Source organism: Tursiops truncatus, chromosome 15 (genome assembly GCF_011762595.2).
Source record: "Tursiops truncatus isolate mTurTru1 chromosome 15, mTurTru1.mat.Y, whole genome shotgun sequence".
In the NCBI taxonomy this organism is placed as follows: Eukaryota; Metazoa; Chordata; class Mammalia; order Artiodactyla; family Delphinidae; genus Tursiops; species Tursiops truncatus.
In genome coordinates, this window is record NC_047048.1 from 25,125,867 (window position 1) to 25,144,120 (window position 18,254).

Genomic DNA, 18,254 nt, shown 5'->3' on the forward strand with positions numbered 1-18,254 from the left:
TGCTAAGAACATTCTAGCTTTTTTTTGTTTTTGCTTGATAGATTCTCTTCTTTTGCATATACACTGAGGATTGAGACTGCTGGGTTATAGGACAAGCATATATTCAGTTAAAAGCCATTAAAAAACTAAATTCTCCCATAATCTCAGCCCTTAGAAAGGCAATGTTTTCATTTTTATGCCTCTCTTTCCAGTCCTGCCCACACACATTATGCACGTGGTCTTAGTTATAATGGTAGTGTGCTGACAACATGGTCCTTCGCTAACTTCATTCCCTTTGTTGTTTAAAAATAAAATTGTCAGTGTCGCAACAGTGTCTTCCTAATTCTCCCATTAAAGGCACATAACATTCCATTACCCAGTTGTTCCATGGTGTGCTCAAGGCCCTGCTACTGGCAGATATCTGAGCCGCCTCAAACGCCGCATTTGGCCCATTTTGTTCTCTTGAATTGGGTCCTTCAGGAAATTGTCCAGCCAGGGTGTGAACTCGGATAGCATCTGGGTAAATGCAGCTGGATGACTTTCCAGAAAAGCTGGCACCAATTTAAAGAGAACACAGCGAGGGTCCGGGACCTGCTCTGATTCCACCTTTGTTCACACTCACCAGTCACTGGGCCACAGTGTGGGAGGGTTTGGGCGCTGGCTGACTGGGCCAAGGCCTCCCAGGACCCACACGAACAGGCCACACAGAGTGCAGTTTGAGGTATGGAGCACCTCGTGGTTTCTTACTCTTACTTTGTGCAGCAGTCATTACGCTCCCATCTAAACAGCAGTCCCCCACTAGCAACTGTGCTGCAGCTAACCTCTCAGAGGCAGGAAAGCACAACGCAGCACTGCAGTTACCAGCAAGAGCTTTCGAATCGGGCACGAGTTCACATTCCCAGCTCCCCCACTTGGGCCTCAACATGCTCATCTGTCAACTGGAAGCACCACAGCTGATGTTGACTCAGCTGTCAAATGCTCCCTTGCCCTGTTCCCCTTCCTCAAGCTTATTTTCTGAAATAGAAATGTGATGGCTGGAGCTCCAGTAGCCAACTTGGACCATGAGACCAACTTAAGAACGGAAGGCAAAGACGATAGAACAACACCCCCTCCCCACCCCGAAAAAAAACAACCCACAGTGAAGGAGTCTGGGATATTAACAAACTCATGGAGCTGCCACACCAGCCCTGAAGAGTCTACCTCAAGATTTCTATTACAAGGGAAAAAAATATTTAAGTTGCTGTTATTCATGTCTTCATTATCTGCAGGGGACTTAGGACCTAAAGAATTTCATACTTAAAGGAATTTTAATAATAAAGATGCCTTTATGGCTATAGTTTATTTTCTTTTATAACTTACAGCTTAAAAAAACCCTTATTGCTAGGAAAAAAGGATATTTGGTTATTGTAAGCTAAAAACAATCAACTTAGGTATTCAAAACTGACAAAAATAAATCTAACCCTCCTCCAGCACGTCCTCCACAGCCCCACACTGAGGAAACACAAAACAAAGGGAGCCCTGTGCTCACGTGGAGAGTGATACAGAGCTGGGCTCGTCCTGGACCCTAAGACCCCACCTCTTACCTGGACAAAGAAGTAGATGAGGCCCAGGGGCGGGATGATGACGGCCACCATGGGAGTGGCCAGCAGGATGATGATACAGGCGCCAATGACATTGAACAGGGAGCCCATGAACATCTTGATGACCTGCGGGATCATCGAGTCCACTGTGTCCAGCTCCTTGGAGAAGCGGTTCACCAGGTTCCCGCTGGGGGTCCGCTCGAAGAAGCTCATGGGCGACCTGAGGACGTTATGCAGCAGGTCCAGGTGCAGGCGGCGCGAGGCGAAGATGCCCCCGACGGACACCACCATGGAGTAGCCGAACACTGTGATACCTACAAACACTCTCGCGTTAAATTCCACGATGGGAGAGGGACCGGGCTGAGGGCAGGGACGAGTGGCCATGTGACCATGTGGACCAAGCAGCCTGGACTCCCAGCTTCTAATAACAATAATAATGGTGGCAATTATGAATCGAGCACTTAGTATGTACAAACCTCACTGTGTGAGTTTTACATGCATCTAATCCTTATGAGGACCCTGTATAAGTTCTATTAGTACTCATGCCACAGAGATAAGGAAATTGAAGCTCAGGTAGGTGAATTCCTTTGCCCTCAATAGACCCAGCCAATCAGAAGCAGAGCTGGGGTTCCCACGGCAGCAGCCTGCTCCAGCGTCATGCTCTTATCTGTACGCCTCATCCTCTAGACCAGCGCTGTACAGCAGAACTTTCTGTGATAATGGAAATGGTATGCAACTATGCTGTCCCATGTGGTAGCCACTAGCGACATGCGACTATCAAGCATTTGTCATATGGCTAGTGTAATTCTATAACTGATATTTTAATTTTATTTTATTTTTATGAACTGAAATTCAAATAGCCACATGAGGCCAGCGGCTACCATACTGGACAGCACAGCTCTGGAACAGACATTGCTGCTATGGGTCCAGGTCAACATCACACCCTCTCTGTGCTCTCTCTTCTCTTAATTATAATCTGAAGGCCACAGACCCTAGCGCTTTGAGGGAGTTTTAGGGATTAGGAAATTGCCTGCTCTTCTGGTTTTTTCAAAGCCATCTCTTGGAGATCATGAGACATTTATGGTCCCTCCAAACAAGCCACAGTAGGGCACCCTTTCTGTTCAGAGAGGTGATTTCACAGGGATAGAGAAGCTTCGATCTTGGTCTCCTTGATCAAAGAAGGAAGCCATGAGGCAGGGGCTAGGACAACAGACTCTGGAGCCAAATCCTCTCGCTGCCACTCACCAGCCATGGGACCTTCCTTAAGTCACTTAACCTCTCTGCAGCTCAGTTTCTTCAACTGTAAAATGGGGGACAATGACACATCTTGTAACACTGCTGAACGTAAAGGGCCCACCTGGCAATGTGCCTGGTACACAAGAAGTGCTCCAAATGCAGAATGTATACACTATTTATCATAAATACATCATTTTTATGAGCACATAAACACATAGCTCAGGGACCATGTAGCGTGGTGGTGAAGAGGATGGGCTCTGAGCCACACTGCCTTGCTCAATGCAAGCTGTGCCATGGATTAGCTTCATGACTTTGGGCAACTTACTTAACCCCTCTGGGCCTCAGTTTCTGCATCTCTAAAATGGGGGAAACATTAGCTCCTACCTCATTTGATTGCTGCAAAAATAAAATAAATTAAAACACCTTAAAGTGTTTAAAACAGAACCAGGCACCAAGTAAGTGCTCAGTAAACATTAGCTATGACTATTAACGCTGCTGTGTCTAGGTACCTTCATGGGACCACAGGAAGGGTATATGCAGGATTTCTCAACTTCCTCACTATTAACATCTGGGGCTGGAACATCCTCTGCTGTGGAGGCTGTGCTGTGTACTGCAGGACGTTTAGCAACATTCTTGGCCTCTAGATGCCAGTAGTATCCACCCCTACTCTGAAGCTGTGACAACTCTAAGTATCGCTAGATATTGCTAAATGTCCTCTGAGGACAACACTGCCTGCATTATGAACCACTAGTATAAACTAATTCCCACCTTTAGGCAGCAGGCAAAAGTCCACAAATAAGACTTTACAGAAACACCATTACCCTGCCAGAACAATGAGGGGCAAGGGCCCTTGGTCGCCTTCTATTTCTCAACTTTCCTCATCTGTAAAATGGGCACATTGGAGCTCCCCTCCCCTCTGTCTCCTAGGGCCACACGAAACAGAGCGTTCGAGAAACATTCATTCTACAAATACCTCAGTGTCTATTATGCGATAGTTACTATTCATGTGTGTTTGGTTTGTGGGTCTGCAAAACCCTGACAAGCTGGGGGACCCAATCCTGTAACAAGACATGGAAGTGGCTCCAAGTGCCAACAGCAGGGAGGCCCACCTTGAGAAATGCCCAGGGCTCCATAGACGCTCAGCCGGACTTTCGTGTGCTCCTGGGTCCCATTGACGATGGGGTCATCAGTCCAGAGACTGAGCCAATAGTTAGAGGCCAGAGAAGCAACGTGGTTACACAGGAAAAGGAAGATGCTCAGAAAGGAGATGAAAAGTCCTATCGCCTTCATGTAGTCCCAGTACACGGAGAGCTTGACCTGAGACCAGGGAGAGAAGGCATCTTACAGAATGCACCCACCAGCCATGCCCACCCAAGGTCAGGAACTTCAACAGCTTCTGTGGTCCAGCCCCCTAACCTGTGCTCATGCCTACGACCCCCTCCCCCTTAGTTCCTCGGCAAACAAGTCAGCAGCAGCAAAGTCAAGGTTTCTGCCCTCACGGAGCTTCCAGTCAAGCGGCAAGACAGGCTTTCAACAAATCATTGCCCAGATAAATGCATAATCCCAGAGAAGGGCTGGAAGTGGTACATGATTTCATATGAGTATAAAACTGGGCATCCTGACCTAACCCAGGGTGGGGAGGTATCAGAGGAGGTTCTCCCTAAGGAAGGGACATCAAAGAATTAACCAGGTGAAAATGGAAAAAAGGCACTCCAGGCAGAGGGACCAGCATGTGCAAAGGCCTTGACGTGGGAGGGAACCTGAAAGGAGGAAAGGATGGCTGGAGCAACATGAGGCTGAAGAACAGGAACCGGCCAGACCACACAGGGCCTGAGAGATCCTGTCCCGGATTCCGATTTTTACTCCAGGACCATCAGGAAGCCATCAAAGAGTCTGAAGAAAATGGGAAGATGGGACGTGTTGCCTAGCACCCACGACCAAGTGTCACATCCCCCCCACCCCCAGTCCTCTGAACACCCAACACCAATTCCTCCCAATCGCAACTGGCCTCCCATTGCTCAGCCCGTTCCCCAACTCCACCAGGTGACAGCTGGGGGCTTCTTTCACTCCTATATCCCTATGGAGCCCAGCATGAGGGCTACGTAATTATGTGTAGCCACTCAAAGGGTGGCTGAACACCACAGACAGGGACAATGTGCTTTGGGCCAGCCTCACACCCAACCCGCTTGGTGTGGTTTCAACAAACTCCAGGTATCTTTCCCTGTGTGTGTGCTCATTGTCACATCAGGCTTTTCATGCTGAATTTTGGGTCATAAGCATCATCTGTTTGAGGTGCAATCTGGTTAAAAGGAAGCAGGTGAGGGCTTCCCTGGTGGCGCAGTGGTTGAGAGTCTGCCTGCCGATGCAGGGGACACAGGTTTGTGCCCAGGTCTGGGAAGATCCCACATGCCGTGGAGCGGCTGGGCCCGTGAGCCATGGCCGCTGAGCCTGCGCGTTCAGAGCCTGTGCTCCGCAACGGGAGAGGCCACAACAGTGAGACGCCCGCGTACCACACACACACACACAAAAAAACAACTAAAAAACAAAAACAAAACAAACAAAAAAAAATGAAGCAGGTGGAAGAACAGAGGTCCAAGGTATAACTGAGTGCTTCCTTTTTACTTTCCAAGTCTCTGTGCTATAGATGGAATGTTCGTGTCTCCTCCCGAATTTGTAAGTTGAAATCCTAATCCCCCACCCTCCATGTGACAGTATTAGGAGGTGGGGCCTTTGAGAGGCGATTAGGCCATGAGGGTGGAGTCCTCATAAATGAGATTAGTGCCCTTATAAAAGGGGCCCCAGAGAGCTCCCTCATCCCTTCTGTCATGTGAGGACACAGCAAGAAGATGGCCATTTATGAACAGGAAGATCTCATTAGACACTGCATCTGCTGGTGCCATGATTTTTGACTTGCCAGCATCCAGAATTATGAGTGATAAATGTATGTCATTTGTTTTTCTTTTTGGATGTGGAACATTTTTAAAGTCTTTACTGAATTTGTTACAATATTGCTTCTGTTTTACGTTTTGGTTTTTGGGCCCCGAGGCTTGTGGGATCTTAGCTCCCTGACCAGAGATTGAACCCACATCCCCTGCATTGGAACATGAAGTCTTAACCACTGGACTGCCAGGGAAGTCCCCAGCGTATGTCATTTCTAAGCCACCTCTACCATGGTCTTCTGTTACAGCAGCCCAAAGGGACTAAGACAGGTATTAAAGACAAAGCCCCGGCCGAGACTTTCTCACTGACATACAGGCACACCTCAGAGACATTATGGGTTTGGTTCCAGACCACTGCAATAAAGCAAACATCGCAATAAAGTGAGTCACACGAATTTTCCAGTTTCCTAGTGCATATAAAAGTTATGTTTACACTATACTGTAGTCTATTAAGTGTGCAATACCATTATGTCTAAAAAAACAACGTTCACACCTTAACTTAAAAAATACTTGATTGCTAAAAAATGCTAACCATCATCTGGGTCTTCAGTGAGTTGTAGTAGTAACATCCAAGATCACAGATGACAAATATCATAATATAATGTTAATATAGTATAATAATAACCAATATAATATTTTATATAGTAATAATAACAACAAATTATAATACTAACGAAAAAGTTTGAAATATTCCAAGAACTACCAAATGTGGCAAAGAGACACAAAGTGAGCAAATGCTGCTGGAAAAACGGCACCAGTGTCCCACACAGGATTGCCGTAAACCTCCAATTTGTAAAAAATGCAGTCTTTGTTAAGTGCAATAAAGCAAAGCACAATAAAACAGGATCTGCCTGTAATCATAAGGGCAAAAATAGAAATTAAAAAGTGAAAAACAATTTTTTCTGACTACACAATTAATGTTCTATAGGGCTGAATCTGTGATGACCTGAAACCAAGGCACACACAACTGAACCCTGTGAGGTGGGAAGCCCTGATTTAAGGCATCCGGGTCACCTACGGCTTACAAGGGCCCCAGCTGCTCGAAGCCTCGGTGGTCAGGACGGCAGAGACTACAGATACCAACCCTGGAGTCTGAGTTCCGGGTTCAAATCCCAGCTCTGTCACGCACCAGCTGTGACCTGGGGCAAGTCACCTAGGCCCTCCGGTATGGTTTCCGGCCCTTAAAACAGTACCTTTCGAGGCTCCTTGTGAGGAAGACATGAATTAAGACGACCCCAGCACTCCGCACAGGGTCCAGCCCCCAGGGACGCACAGCGACGCGGGCCGTCGCCCTCACCTGCCCTGTCTGAGCCTTGTCTGCCTCCATCAGCTTCCAGGTGTCCTCCTCCACGGGCCTGGGCTTCTGCAGCTCCGCGGTGCTGGTGTGGTGCCGGCTGACATCCCCGCCGTAGGAGGAGCTGCTGAGCTGTCTGGGGAAGCAAGGCACGCAGGGGTCAACCGCATGGAGGCCCCGGGCAGAGGTGGGGCCCCAAAGCACCAAACTAGTTCACCCTTGTGATTTTACACAGGTGACCCCGAGAGGGGAAGGGTCTGGCCCCAGGGCCTCATGGAAGAACCGCTCCTTTATGCAGACTTCAGAAAGCATTTCCTGCCCACCAGTACTCACCAGCTTTATGCAGATCATGACAGATCATCATTCAGAGCACTTTCCTCCCTGGGGCAGTCTCTTTCCCAGAGGAGGTGTATGCTTGGGGAATGACATGGGTGTGTGTGCGTGTGCGTGCGTGTGCGTGTGTGTACACGGCTCAGACCCACACAAGCAGAGGGATGGGGTACGATTTCCACCTTGGTCGTCAACCCTACTGCCTTCTTGGTTTGCCTGCCTTGATGAAGCGTGTGTGGAGGTCAGAGAAGCCCACGGAGCTGGGAACGGAGGGATGCTCCAGGCTGTGGCCAGTTGGGAACTGAGGAACTGAGTCCTGCCAACAGCTACATGAGCTTGGAAGCCGACCCTTCCCCAGCCCAGCCTTTAGCTGAGACCCCAGCCTGGCCAATGCCTTGGTTACAGCTTGTGAGAGACCCTGAGCAGAGGAGCCAGCTAAGCTGTGCCTGGACGCCTCGACCCACAGAAACTGAGATGACAAACCACTAAGCTTGTGATCCTTTGCTATGCAGCAATGGAAAACGAATACCCGGTGTTCTGTGTGTTTCTGCTCAGTCCGCCTGTGGCTCTCTCTCGCAGTCACCTGCCCCTACGTCCCAGGACAGCCTGCAGGAGCCTGCCTCATCTCAGCTAATTCTTAGACTAATTATGCTGGCCGCCTGCACAGACCGGGGCAGTGTCCCCTCACGCCCCGGCTGACTCCGGGCAAGGCACTGTTCTAAGTGCTTCACACACACACACACACACCGAGCTCATCACCGGTGATGGGCAGGGTTCTGGGGGGCACAGATGCTTGTGCCAATTTCCTTCCCAGCCCATTTCTGTGAAATCACCCCACCCCAAAAGAAGTAACCCCAGGCGGTCCCAGCTCACCCAAATAACTGAGTGGCATTTACTGAGTGCTGATGGCTTCACAGGCAGCGTATCACACAAGCCTTCCTACAACCCTACAAGGTGAGTGCACCAAAGACCCTATTTGACAACTGAGGAAACTGAGGCACAGGGAGGTTAATGCCGCTCCTCCAAATACCCAATGATCTAACCAAAAGCAACCTTCTTTAAAGCACCGACGTGTAGAACTTAGGAGCATTGACTCAGAAGCCGAACTCGGGTTCAAATTCAAGCTCAGCTTCTCTGCAGCTGCGGGACCTATGGACAGCTCTCAGTTTGCTCACCCGTAAAATGGGAAGATGACAGTAACTACCTCCAGGTCCACAGACCTTACAGGGCTTGACACTGTGCCTGGCTCCTAACAGGACATAAAACGCAGCCGTCAATATTACTTCTATTTTGAATCAGCTGCTGGTGCTTAAAGCCTGAACGTTCCAGGCCCCTCTGCGTGACTTGAGCAAAGAGCCACAGACACCATGTAGGGAGCTTGAGTGTCAGAAGCGCAGAGGGATGGGTAAATCGTGAGGCCTGTGTGAGCCATGCCGTCTCGCAGGAACAGAACCAGGCTTCCCCTTTGGGCCTCTGTTCCCTGGAAAGTGAAGTCCCCCCGCAAGGATTTGGGAGGGAGGCAGAAGCTGAAGGCCTTTTTTGGTAGGTAAGCCTCGCCGCGGGCACCCGTCTCCCTCCTCTCCCCCCTCCCCAGGCAGGGGGCAGAAAGTGGTGCCGGGAGAATCCCCAGGGTGTCCCCACCCCCACCCCCCACCTTACCTCTGCAGTTGCTTCCCCACAGCGTCCGTTACCAGCATGCCGTTCTCCACCTGCTTCATCTCCTTCCCTGGCCTGCCAACACCTGCTAAGCCTGGCAGAAGCGGGGAGGGGGAATCATGGCTTTAAGAGCTGGACACCAAAACCTGTCACTGTGCGGGGAGATGGCAGATAACCTGGCCTCCCGGAAGCTTAGAAAGACCTGCTTTGCTGCAGCCACGGACAGGCTCCCCAGCTGGGCTGCAGGAGATATTGGAACCAGCTTCCTTGGGGCAGCGATGGTGCTTTGCAACCGTCTCAAGGGCCCTGGGCATGAGCAAGTGCCCTGTGCCAGCAGTGACCAGTAAAATCCAGTTCTGGTGATGGCATCTGTGCTGTGTGAAGCTCGGATAATGGAGCCAGGACACAGTGAACCACATGGGGGAAAGGGCACAGTCCTCTGGTCCCCAAGCATCCCAAGCAGGGGTGAAACCCAAAATAAATGACAACCAGTTTTGACAAGGGCATCAGACACTAGAGTCCCAGATGCCCCCAGCCAAGAGTTAACCCTCTGTTTGCCAGATCAAGGGGAGGGCCTGAAGATCGGGGTAAGGGGTACCTGGGACTGCTATAGGGCAGTGGCTGCTTTTCCAGTAATAAGGAACTATTTCAACACTTCAACAACTGATACAGCCACCACGGGGCACCATACCAGCCGGATATCTGCCCCAATCCCAGGAAGTATCTGCCCAGCATCAACAATGATCACCGTCACCTTAAGAACGGTGGCTAACATTTATGGTCAGCCACTGTGCTGTGTTGAAATACAGTCTCTCCTTTAATCTTCCAGCAACTCAGTGATACGTTTATTACCGCCCACTTTGCACTGATTTCCTCACTCTTTGATGCCAGGACAGAGAAAGCAGGAGAGAGAAGCATAAAGTAGGGCTCCAAAGGACTGACCCTGGAAGAGGAGGGGATGCAGCACAGACGTTATATGAGGGGATAAATACGCAGCCAGCAGTGACCCTGAGAACATGCTGATGTGACATGAATTAAAGCAGAATCCAGAAAGGCAGGCTCTCTCAGGCATCAGCCACAGGAAGAAACAGAAGATGGAAGGGAACCAGGGCTTGGGGTCATTCCTGGGTTGATGGGAGGAGCTCTGAGCTGGTGATTCTCAATCTTGGCTGTGAATGAATCACCCAGGATGCCCTGGGCCAGCCAGGCCCCTGCACTGACTCTGCCAGGAAGGCCAACCTCCATGCTGAGAGCACAGTCAGGTAGCTGGGACGTGTGAGAAGTGTCCTCTCACTTCCCAGCTGTGGGTACTGCAGAAGGAATGAACCTCTGAGCCTCAACTTCCACATCTGCAAAATGGGAGCAACAACAGCACCCGCCCTCATTAGCGGGAGGGCGAAATGAGGGTGTGCCTGGTGCTCGGGAAATGTAAGATGCTGATGAGGCGCTTACTGTTATATCTGCATCTTTAAACGTGTCCCACAGGTAATTCTGGGGCACAGCCAGGACCGAGAATCACTGCTTTAAATGTTTCTTTAAATATCAGCATCCTTTTTTTTTTAATTGGAAAAAAACCCCTAAAACAAACAGAAAAGAAGACTGATAACAAGCGGGACTTCCCATGCAGCCGCATGCAGACAGTGCTCATATACATGCACAGCACTGGGGCCCAAGCCCGGCCTTGACTGTCTTGCTCTGTGCAGGGATGGGGATGCTTTAAAACACTCCCAGAGACACCTGTCCTGCGGCGGGTGCTTCAGAGAGCTGTCTGTCCTGCACGGCTGCCCAGGGGCCCTCTGGGAGCCTCAACTTTCCCTCCCCCTCCTGTTTTCCCCACACAGTAGAGGCCCCCACATTGGCCTCCATGGCTGCCTCCCCGTCTTCTCCACCCAGTTAGCCCACAGGTGATACGCCAGCTGGAAAATACTCGTCTGCAAGGGAGGGACCGAGAGTCCTAGGAGGGAACCGAATGTGTGTGCCGCAACACCCCATAATTTTCAGGGGCTTAGTCCCCTTCCTCCCGAGTCTCCCAGGCCTGTCTGCCAGGATGCCCAGGCTCCCCGCCAAGGGGGAACCTGCCCAAGGCCAGCCTATCAGAACCCCTCCCCCCGGCACTTTCAGCCAGGGACCAAAGATCTGTACAACTGCTCTGTCCTAAAGGAGTCTCATGCCCAGAGTTCCCACTGCCTGAGTCCTGCTTGTTCAGTTTTGCCTTTGATTTCTGAGCTGGCTGTAAACACCCTTGTTTAACTGGCTGGAGTTGGCTCCTGTGGCTTCCAAAAGGGGCCTCTGTCTGGACCCTCAGCCACACGTACCGGTTACGGAAGACAGGAGGGAGGGATCTGCTCTGGTGGCGGGTTCACACTTTTCTGTCACTAGAGAGAGCCAGGGCAGCCTTCTCTGCTGAAGTTCTTCTAGAAACATCCCACCTCCGGTGCCCCAGCCACCTGCAGCTACTCCATCAGGAACCCATCACCCCGGTGCTGTGTTGGCCTGCCTGGGTCTTGATCATGCCCAGGAGGTACGGGTGGGGTCGTTATAATCAAACTGTTACATTCATTGTCCACCTACTGTGTACCAGGCATTTCGCAACCAGGATCTCCTTCAAGGCATGCTGGTCATGGTCATTTGACCTGCAAAGATGGTAAAGCTTAGCTGAGGTCACTCAGCCGACCTGTAAGAAATCTGGAGATTCGAACTGTATCCCCAAGGGTCAACCACAAAGCCGGGCACAGAGCAGGTGCCCAATAAATGCTGGAGGAATGATGGAAAGGGATGGAAAGGCAGACATTCAAGGGTCCCTTCCCAGGCATGCAGCAGCAGGACAAGCCCATCTGCAGCCTCATTCTGCAAGCACAGCCCACTCCACCTCGCTGTCACTGACCTTCCTCATCCATCACACTGGTGCCTGGGAATTCACAAGACCCAAGAAAGCGTTAAGTACCAAGGTAAAACCCCCCAGCCTTGAGTTCCCCCACTTAAATGCCCAGAGGGTTTGGATGAATGTCTTTCCTTAAGGGTGAGGGGCAAGGACAGCTGAGGGACCTGCTGCATTTGTGCCTCAGTTTCCCCATCCCACGTGTTCTGGGCGCATCCCTGACAAGTGCACTGCCTGGGCCAGCCCCCTACTCTAAAAGCTGCAAGTGTTCAAACATAAAGAGAGCTAGAAAAATGCAGACAGACCTTCTGTCTTCATGCCTATTTTCCGGGCACCACAGGGAGAGAGAGAAAGTATTACAGACCGCAGGGCAGGTGTGCCAGCTGGGAGATGGCACAGGCCTCTCACCAGCCCACAGCCTCTGCTTCTTCAAGGACACGAACACCTTGCTCTGAGCCAGCTCCACGTGGAGAGAAGGGGGAAGAGGAGGTGACTTGGCTTAGATATCATCTTGGACCCTCCAGGCTGGGACGGGGACCCCATCTCAGGGTTCTTCCAGCTCCCCAGGCTCGCCTCCAGCACCGCGTTTAGCACGATGATGTCCCTGATTATTTAGTGTTTGTCTCCCCCATCATACTGTGAACTCTTGAGACCATTCCTAGGTCTTATCTACCACTCTACTCCCAGCACCTGGTGCATCCGATGGTCATGTGGGGTTGCACAGGATGTGCACTGCACAATCCAAGGGGCACCATTTCATATGGTGGCTCATGTACCAGATGTCCCCGTGGCACACAGCAGATAAGCAGATGGACGGATTAACAAACGAGTGGCCAAGGGAACGAGCAGAGCCACCTTCCAATGCCAGAAGGGGCACAGTATGGGCCACAGTGGTGCCACCTCCTAGCCTGAACCCACAAAGATGGTTTCTAAACCAGTCCTGAGAGAAATGGGCAATACCAGCTCATGGCTCTTTCCAATCTGGGATATATACATAGATGTGTTAATGTCCGATGGTTACGCAGGGCATGCCTTAAACAATCAAGATGCAACTCATTCAGTCACATATTTAACACATTTCCTGAGTATCCACTCTGCGCCAGGCACTGTTCTCAGCCCTGGGGATACAGAGGTGACCAAGAAAACCTTCATGGAGCTTAAATTCCAAGGGAGAAGAAGAAATGATCAAGTAGTAGATCCAGAGCATACCGTCAGGCAGTGTTAAATGCTACAAAGAAAAATAAAGCAGGGGAAGGAGAAAATATGAACGGTGGGGGGTTGGGAGAGGGAGGGTGCTATAAAATAATAAAGAAGCAAAGACATAAAACTTGCAACCCAATGACTCTTCTTTGAGTACTTCTAAGCACCAGGGACAGGCCTGTGATACTAGTAAGCCAGGCGCCACCCCAGCCCTTGAACCACATACCTAAGCACTGCCCGGGCCGTGTGTTCAGCCAGCCACTGACCCTCAAGGCGGCCACCTCGCAGGCTCGCTGTTTATTCTCAAGAAGGTTCTGTAACTCAGCTTGGGCAAGAGCCAGCAGGCAAGCCTCCCCCTTGAGGGAAGAATTCAAGTCACTGCTTTACAGTCAACGGCTGGTTTTTGACCAAAAACGGAATCGATCGGCTACATCACCCAGCCCTATCCTCCCGCCTCGGCCCTGCAAGTTCTTCAGACTCAAAAGGGGAAGAAACACGGACACTGAGGACAGCAGGGAGGAATGTGCCATCTGTCTGACAGACTCTCCAGCTGCTGTTCGGTGCTTACAACAGACTTCTGCAACACGGGGAGGTGCCTGGGGCCTGACGTTAAGAAACAAAAGAGGGACAGGAGAACTGATGACAAAAGCACGCCCTAGGACCCTGCTCTTCTCAGGGAAAAGGTCCTGGGCTAGAAAGACAGGTGGGAAAGGGGCCAAATGCCAACGCAGTTCCCCTCTGGGCAGTGCAAGAGCAGAAGGATGTTCTTTTTTGCTGGTTCTTGGAGCTTTTCTACACTTTGCCATTGTCTACACGGAGCACATGGTGATTTTATAATCAGGTAAAAAAAAATTCCCCAAAAAATCTGAAAAAAGGGAAAAAAATGAGTGACAAGGTTGAGAGATGTCTCGAGTAAGGTTCTGAAAAGCAGCCAGGTCGTTGGAATCAAAGTCTTTCTCCCAAGATGACAAGGGAAGAACCTGGGCAGAGAGAAGTCAAAGCAGAGTGGATTTCACACCCTCGGCTCTACTGACATCGTGGGCTGGGTCATTCTCCGTTCCTGGGGGACACAGGGGGTTGCCCCGTGCACTGCAGGTTGTTTAGCAGCATCCCTGCTCTCTCCCGACTAGATGCCAGGAGTGTCCCCCTCCACCCACACTGTGACAACCAAACATGTCTCCAGACATTGCCAAGTGTCCCTGGGAGGCACAAATGTTCTCTACTGAAAACCACCATTCTAGGTTTTAGGTTTCTAATAAAGAAACCAGAGAAAATGAAAATGTTCTATACCTTCCAAGTACAAGGTTAACGAACTACTTTGTAACTCTCTTTGCAACCAAAACCAACAAACAGAAAGTCTCCTAGAAACAGGATCATGCATATCCCTGGGGAGGGGTCAGTCTCCCCCGACCCCAAGCCTAGCTACTATTCCCCGTTCCAGGGAGAAAGAATCCCCTCACAGCAGACACTTGTCCTTCAGCCTGTGTGTTCTAAAAAAGACCTGATTAATCCAATGAGGAAACAAAAGTTTCCCTTTAGAAGGAGCCAAAAATGTGGTTCAAACAAATCCAAGGTCACTGGCACTCAGAGTTGACTACAGCTGAGCAAGTCTGGACCCTGACGCCAAGCCTTATCGCTGGGGCCCCTCCACAGAGGTGGAAAGAAAGGGGGGAGGGCGTTTGATTTTTAGACCCATGGGCAGAAGACCTCTGTGACCTGTCCAGCTTGGGGATGGGTGGCTGAATTGGGGAAATAAACCCACAGTGGAGCTAGGGTGGTGGATGGTATTTTTACCACTAAATTAAGTGCTGACGTGCACACAAAACTATTTTTTTTACTGGCAGCATTCCATGTTCTGCATAACCTGCTTTGGATATGCGGGCGGCTGGGGCGGAAGGGAAGGGAAAAAACTCAACAAGATATAAGGACAGTCCCTGCTCAGCTGGATAGAAAGGGGAGACAGAGACCTCATTCTGGGAAAAAGATTCAGATAAACCCACACACGTCACTTTAGAAAGCATAGAGGGTTATTTTTGCCTACATGCAGCCCACCAAGCAGGCCGGTGAAATACAGTGATCTTGAAGTTGCCACCACCCATCGTGTGACCTTGGCTTGACTTGGGCTAAGAGACAATCTGAGGAAGGAGACTCTGCAGCAAGAGGAAAGCAGCTTAGACTTACAGCAGAACCTTCCAACCACAGGAGCATGAACATGTAGAAACTCATTCCAACCTAGAGTTTAAATGCTGGAGGGAGCGTCAGCTATCTTGCACTGGCAAAAGAAAATACTTTTCTTTTAAAACCCCTAGGGTTTGTAGCAGCACTATTCATAATAGACAAAAAGTGGAAACAGCTCGAATGCTCGTCAGCTGATGAATGAATAAATAAAACGTTGTGTGTCTACAATTCAACAATCAGAAGAAATGAAGTGCTGATGCAAGCTACCACAGACAGACCTTGGAAACATCAGGCTAAGTGAGAGAAGCCAGGCACAAAAGACCACGTTAAAGAATTCTGTTTATATGAAATGTTCAGAGTAAGACAAATCTATACAGAAAGCAGACTTGAGTGGCGGTTGCTTTGTGATGTATAGAAATATCAAATCACTGCACTGTGTACCAGGAACCAGCATAGCGTTGCAGGTAAATTACACTTCAAAAAAAACCAAAAGAGAGGGTTTCCCTGGTGGCGCAGTGGTTGAGAGTCCGCCTGCCGATGCAGGGGACACGGGTTCGTGCCCCGGTCTGGGAAGATCCCACATGCCGCGGAGCGGCTGGGCCCGTGAGCCATGGCCGCTGAGCCTGCGCGCCCGGAGCCTGTGCTCCGCAACGGGAGAGACCACAATAGTGAGAGGCCTGCGTACCACAAAAACAAAAAACAAAAAAACAAAAAAACTACGAGGACTCCAGCAATCTCTAACACAGAGGAATGAAGGTGTGCACTCTTGCTGTGTGCGCTCCCCTTTCTGACATTCAGTGGCTTCCTGCTGCACTGAGAACAAAACCCAAACTCCTCACTCTGAAGGCCCCGAAGGGTAACCACCCACCCCCCTGCCAGCCTCGTCTCCCACCCTGTCCCTTGCCCACCACGGTGTGGCCACGCTGGCCTCTTCTCTGTTCCTTGAACAGACCAAGCTCACGCCGGGCTGAGGCCTGTGCTGTTCCGTGTCAGAACACTGTTCCCCACAAAGGGCTTCCCTGACCACCCTGCCTGAGTTGCCCGAACCCCCATCACTCCCCAGCCCATTACCCTACGTGCTTTCCTTCACAGCACTTAATGCTGCATGACACCATCTTCATCTGCTGATTGCTTACTGCCTTTCTCTCTCACTAGATTCTGAGCTCCACGAGGGCAGGATTTGCCTATATTTTGTTCACTTCTGTCTCCTCAAAACCTAGAACGGTACTGTTATGGGCTGAATTATACTCCCCCCGCCCAACTAAATTCATATACTGAAGTCCTAACCTCCAGTATCTTGGAATGTGACTGTACGTGGACATACAGTCTTTGTAGATGTAATAAGTTCAGGTGAGCTCATGAGGATGGACCCTAATCCTATATAACTGGTGTCCTCATAAAAAGGGGAGATTTGGAGATAGACACACCACAAGGAGAAGAACACCATGTGAAGATGAGGGTGGACTGAGGTGATGTTTCTGCAAGGAATGCCAGAGATTGCCAGCAAACCACCAGAAGCTGGGGTACAGGTATGGAACCCTCACAGCCCTCAGAAGGGACCAACCCTGCTGACACCTTGATCTCAGACTTCCAGCCTCCAGATCTGTAAGAAAAGGCATTTCTGTTGTTTAAGCTACTCAGCTGATGGTACTCTGTTACAGTAGCGCTAGGAAAATAATACAAGCACTTAACACGTATTAGGTGCTCAGTAAACACCTACTGAATGACTAAATCAATGAATAGTAAATAGCTTTCTTAGTGATCGGCCCCATTCACAGGGACAGGGACCCGCCTGCCCCAGGCATAGAAGGGACAAGCTTCTTTAAGCCTCAGTTTCCTCACCAGTGAACTGGGAACCACATCCTACCTCTTTCATGAAAAGCTGGTAGGAGGAGTCAACAGGATAACCCCTGTTGAGGACAGAAGCCCCAGTAAGTAGTCAACAACCATTCACTGTTGTGTGTCTTTACATCACAGACACCTCGATGACAACTCTGCCCACAGGAGTTGTGCAACGAGGCAGTCCTGCAGCCCCACCCTGGGGGACAGCCAAGCTGAGACCTGTTTGGGGACTAAGTATGTAACAAACACACCCCAGACACTCAGGGAGTCTGTAATTAGCTCCTGAAAGAGGGAGATCGGAGTAGGACAGGTGACCTCTCTTTAGTTCCACTCTTTTTAGCAACAGCTGAACCCAAAGCAGAAGAGGCATCAGGTGACCTCTTCCCTCTCCGTATTAACTCAGGTCGAGGCTCCAAGGAGGACCGGCAGAGGATCCATTCCAGACGCCAATCTGACATAAACACAGGGGAGCCTGGAAAGGCTACCAACCAATTTCCTGAATTTTAAACCGACGAATAAGAGAGAGAACAGGATTCTCATAAGCCTCACCCCATTTGCTTCAAATAAAGACAGGATGAGCTCCCAGCCCAGAATTCAAAGCGTACCTCTGGGACTATCCCTGCTCTCAGAGTCCTGACCTGGGAGGACAGAGCGGGTGTGGTGGCTGGGAAGCGGGCAGGTCTACCTGGACCTGGTAGATGCCAAGTGCATGGGGACATCAGAGGGGCACGCTTCCCAGGGGAGTAATAACAGCAGCTGTCATTGGTACCGTGCCAAAGGCTCCAGTAATCTAGCACATGCATTCCACACCAAGTGCCAGAAGGTTGGTTCTGTTGTTACACTGCTTTATCAACAACGGCCTGACATCACACAGCTGGAAAGGGCAGCAGCTGGGGTTTGAAGCCAGGTCCTGCCAACTTCCAGCCTGCAGGCTCTGCCACCACGTATGGCCTCATGACCCTCACATCTATCTGTTCTGGATTATGGCACATATGCCATTGGCTTCTCACAGCCTCTTGGGAGCCAGGAGGACTGTAACTATCACTACCTCCATTTTTGCCACTGAGACCCTGAAACTCAATAGGCACAGAGCCTCATCGCAGAAAAGTGTGCGGACTTGCGTCCAGCTCTGCTGACCCGGC

At 50.4% G+C, this 18,254-nt stretch overlaps 1 protein-coding gene across 3 annotated transcripts in view; it reads right to left on the reverse strand.

Moving 5' to 3' along the window:
• ABCC1 (ATP binding cassette subfamily C member 1 (ABCC1 blood group)) overlaps positions 1 to 18,254 on the reverse strand; it is a 130,290-nt gene that overhangs the window by 13,522 nt on the left and 98,514 nt on the right. For 2 of the 3 annotated variants that reach the window (XM_033841092.2, XM_033841093.2), the window contains 4 exons: positions 9,018 to 9,108; positions 7,032 to 7,164; positions 3,905 to 4,112; positions 1,563 to 1,873 (listed from right to left, as the gene is read on the reverse strand). In XM_033841092.2, the coding sequence (XP_033696983.1) occupies positions 1,563 to 1,873; positions 3,905 to 4,112; positions 7,032 to 7,164; positions 9,018 to 9,108 (743 nt within the window). The remainder of the gene's footprint in view (positions 1 to 1,562; positions 1,874 to 3,904; positions 4,113 to 7,031; positions 7,165 to 9,017; positions 9,109 to 18,254) is intronic. The other variant, XM_033841094.2, reaches the window with a different exon arrangement.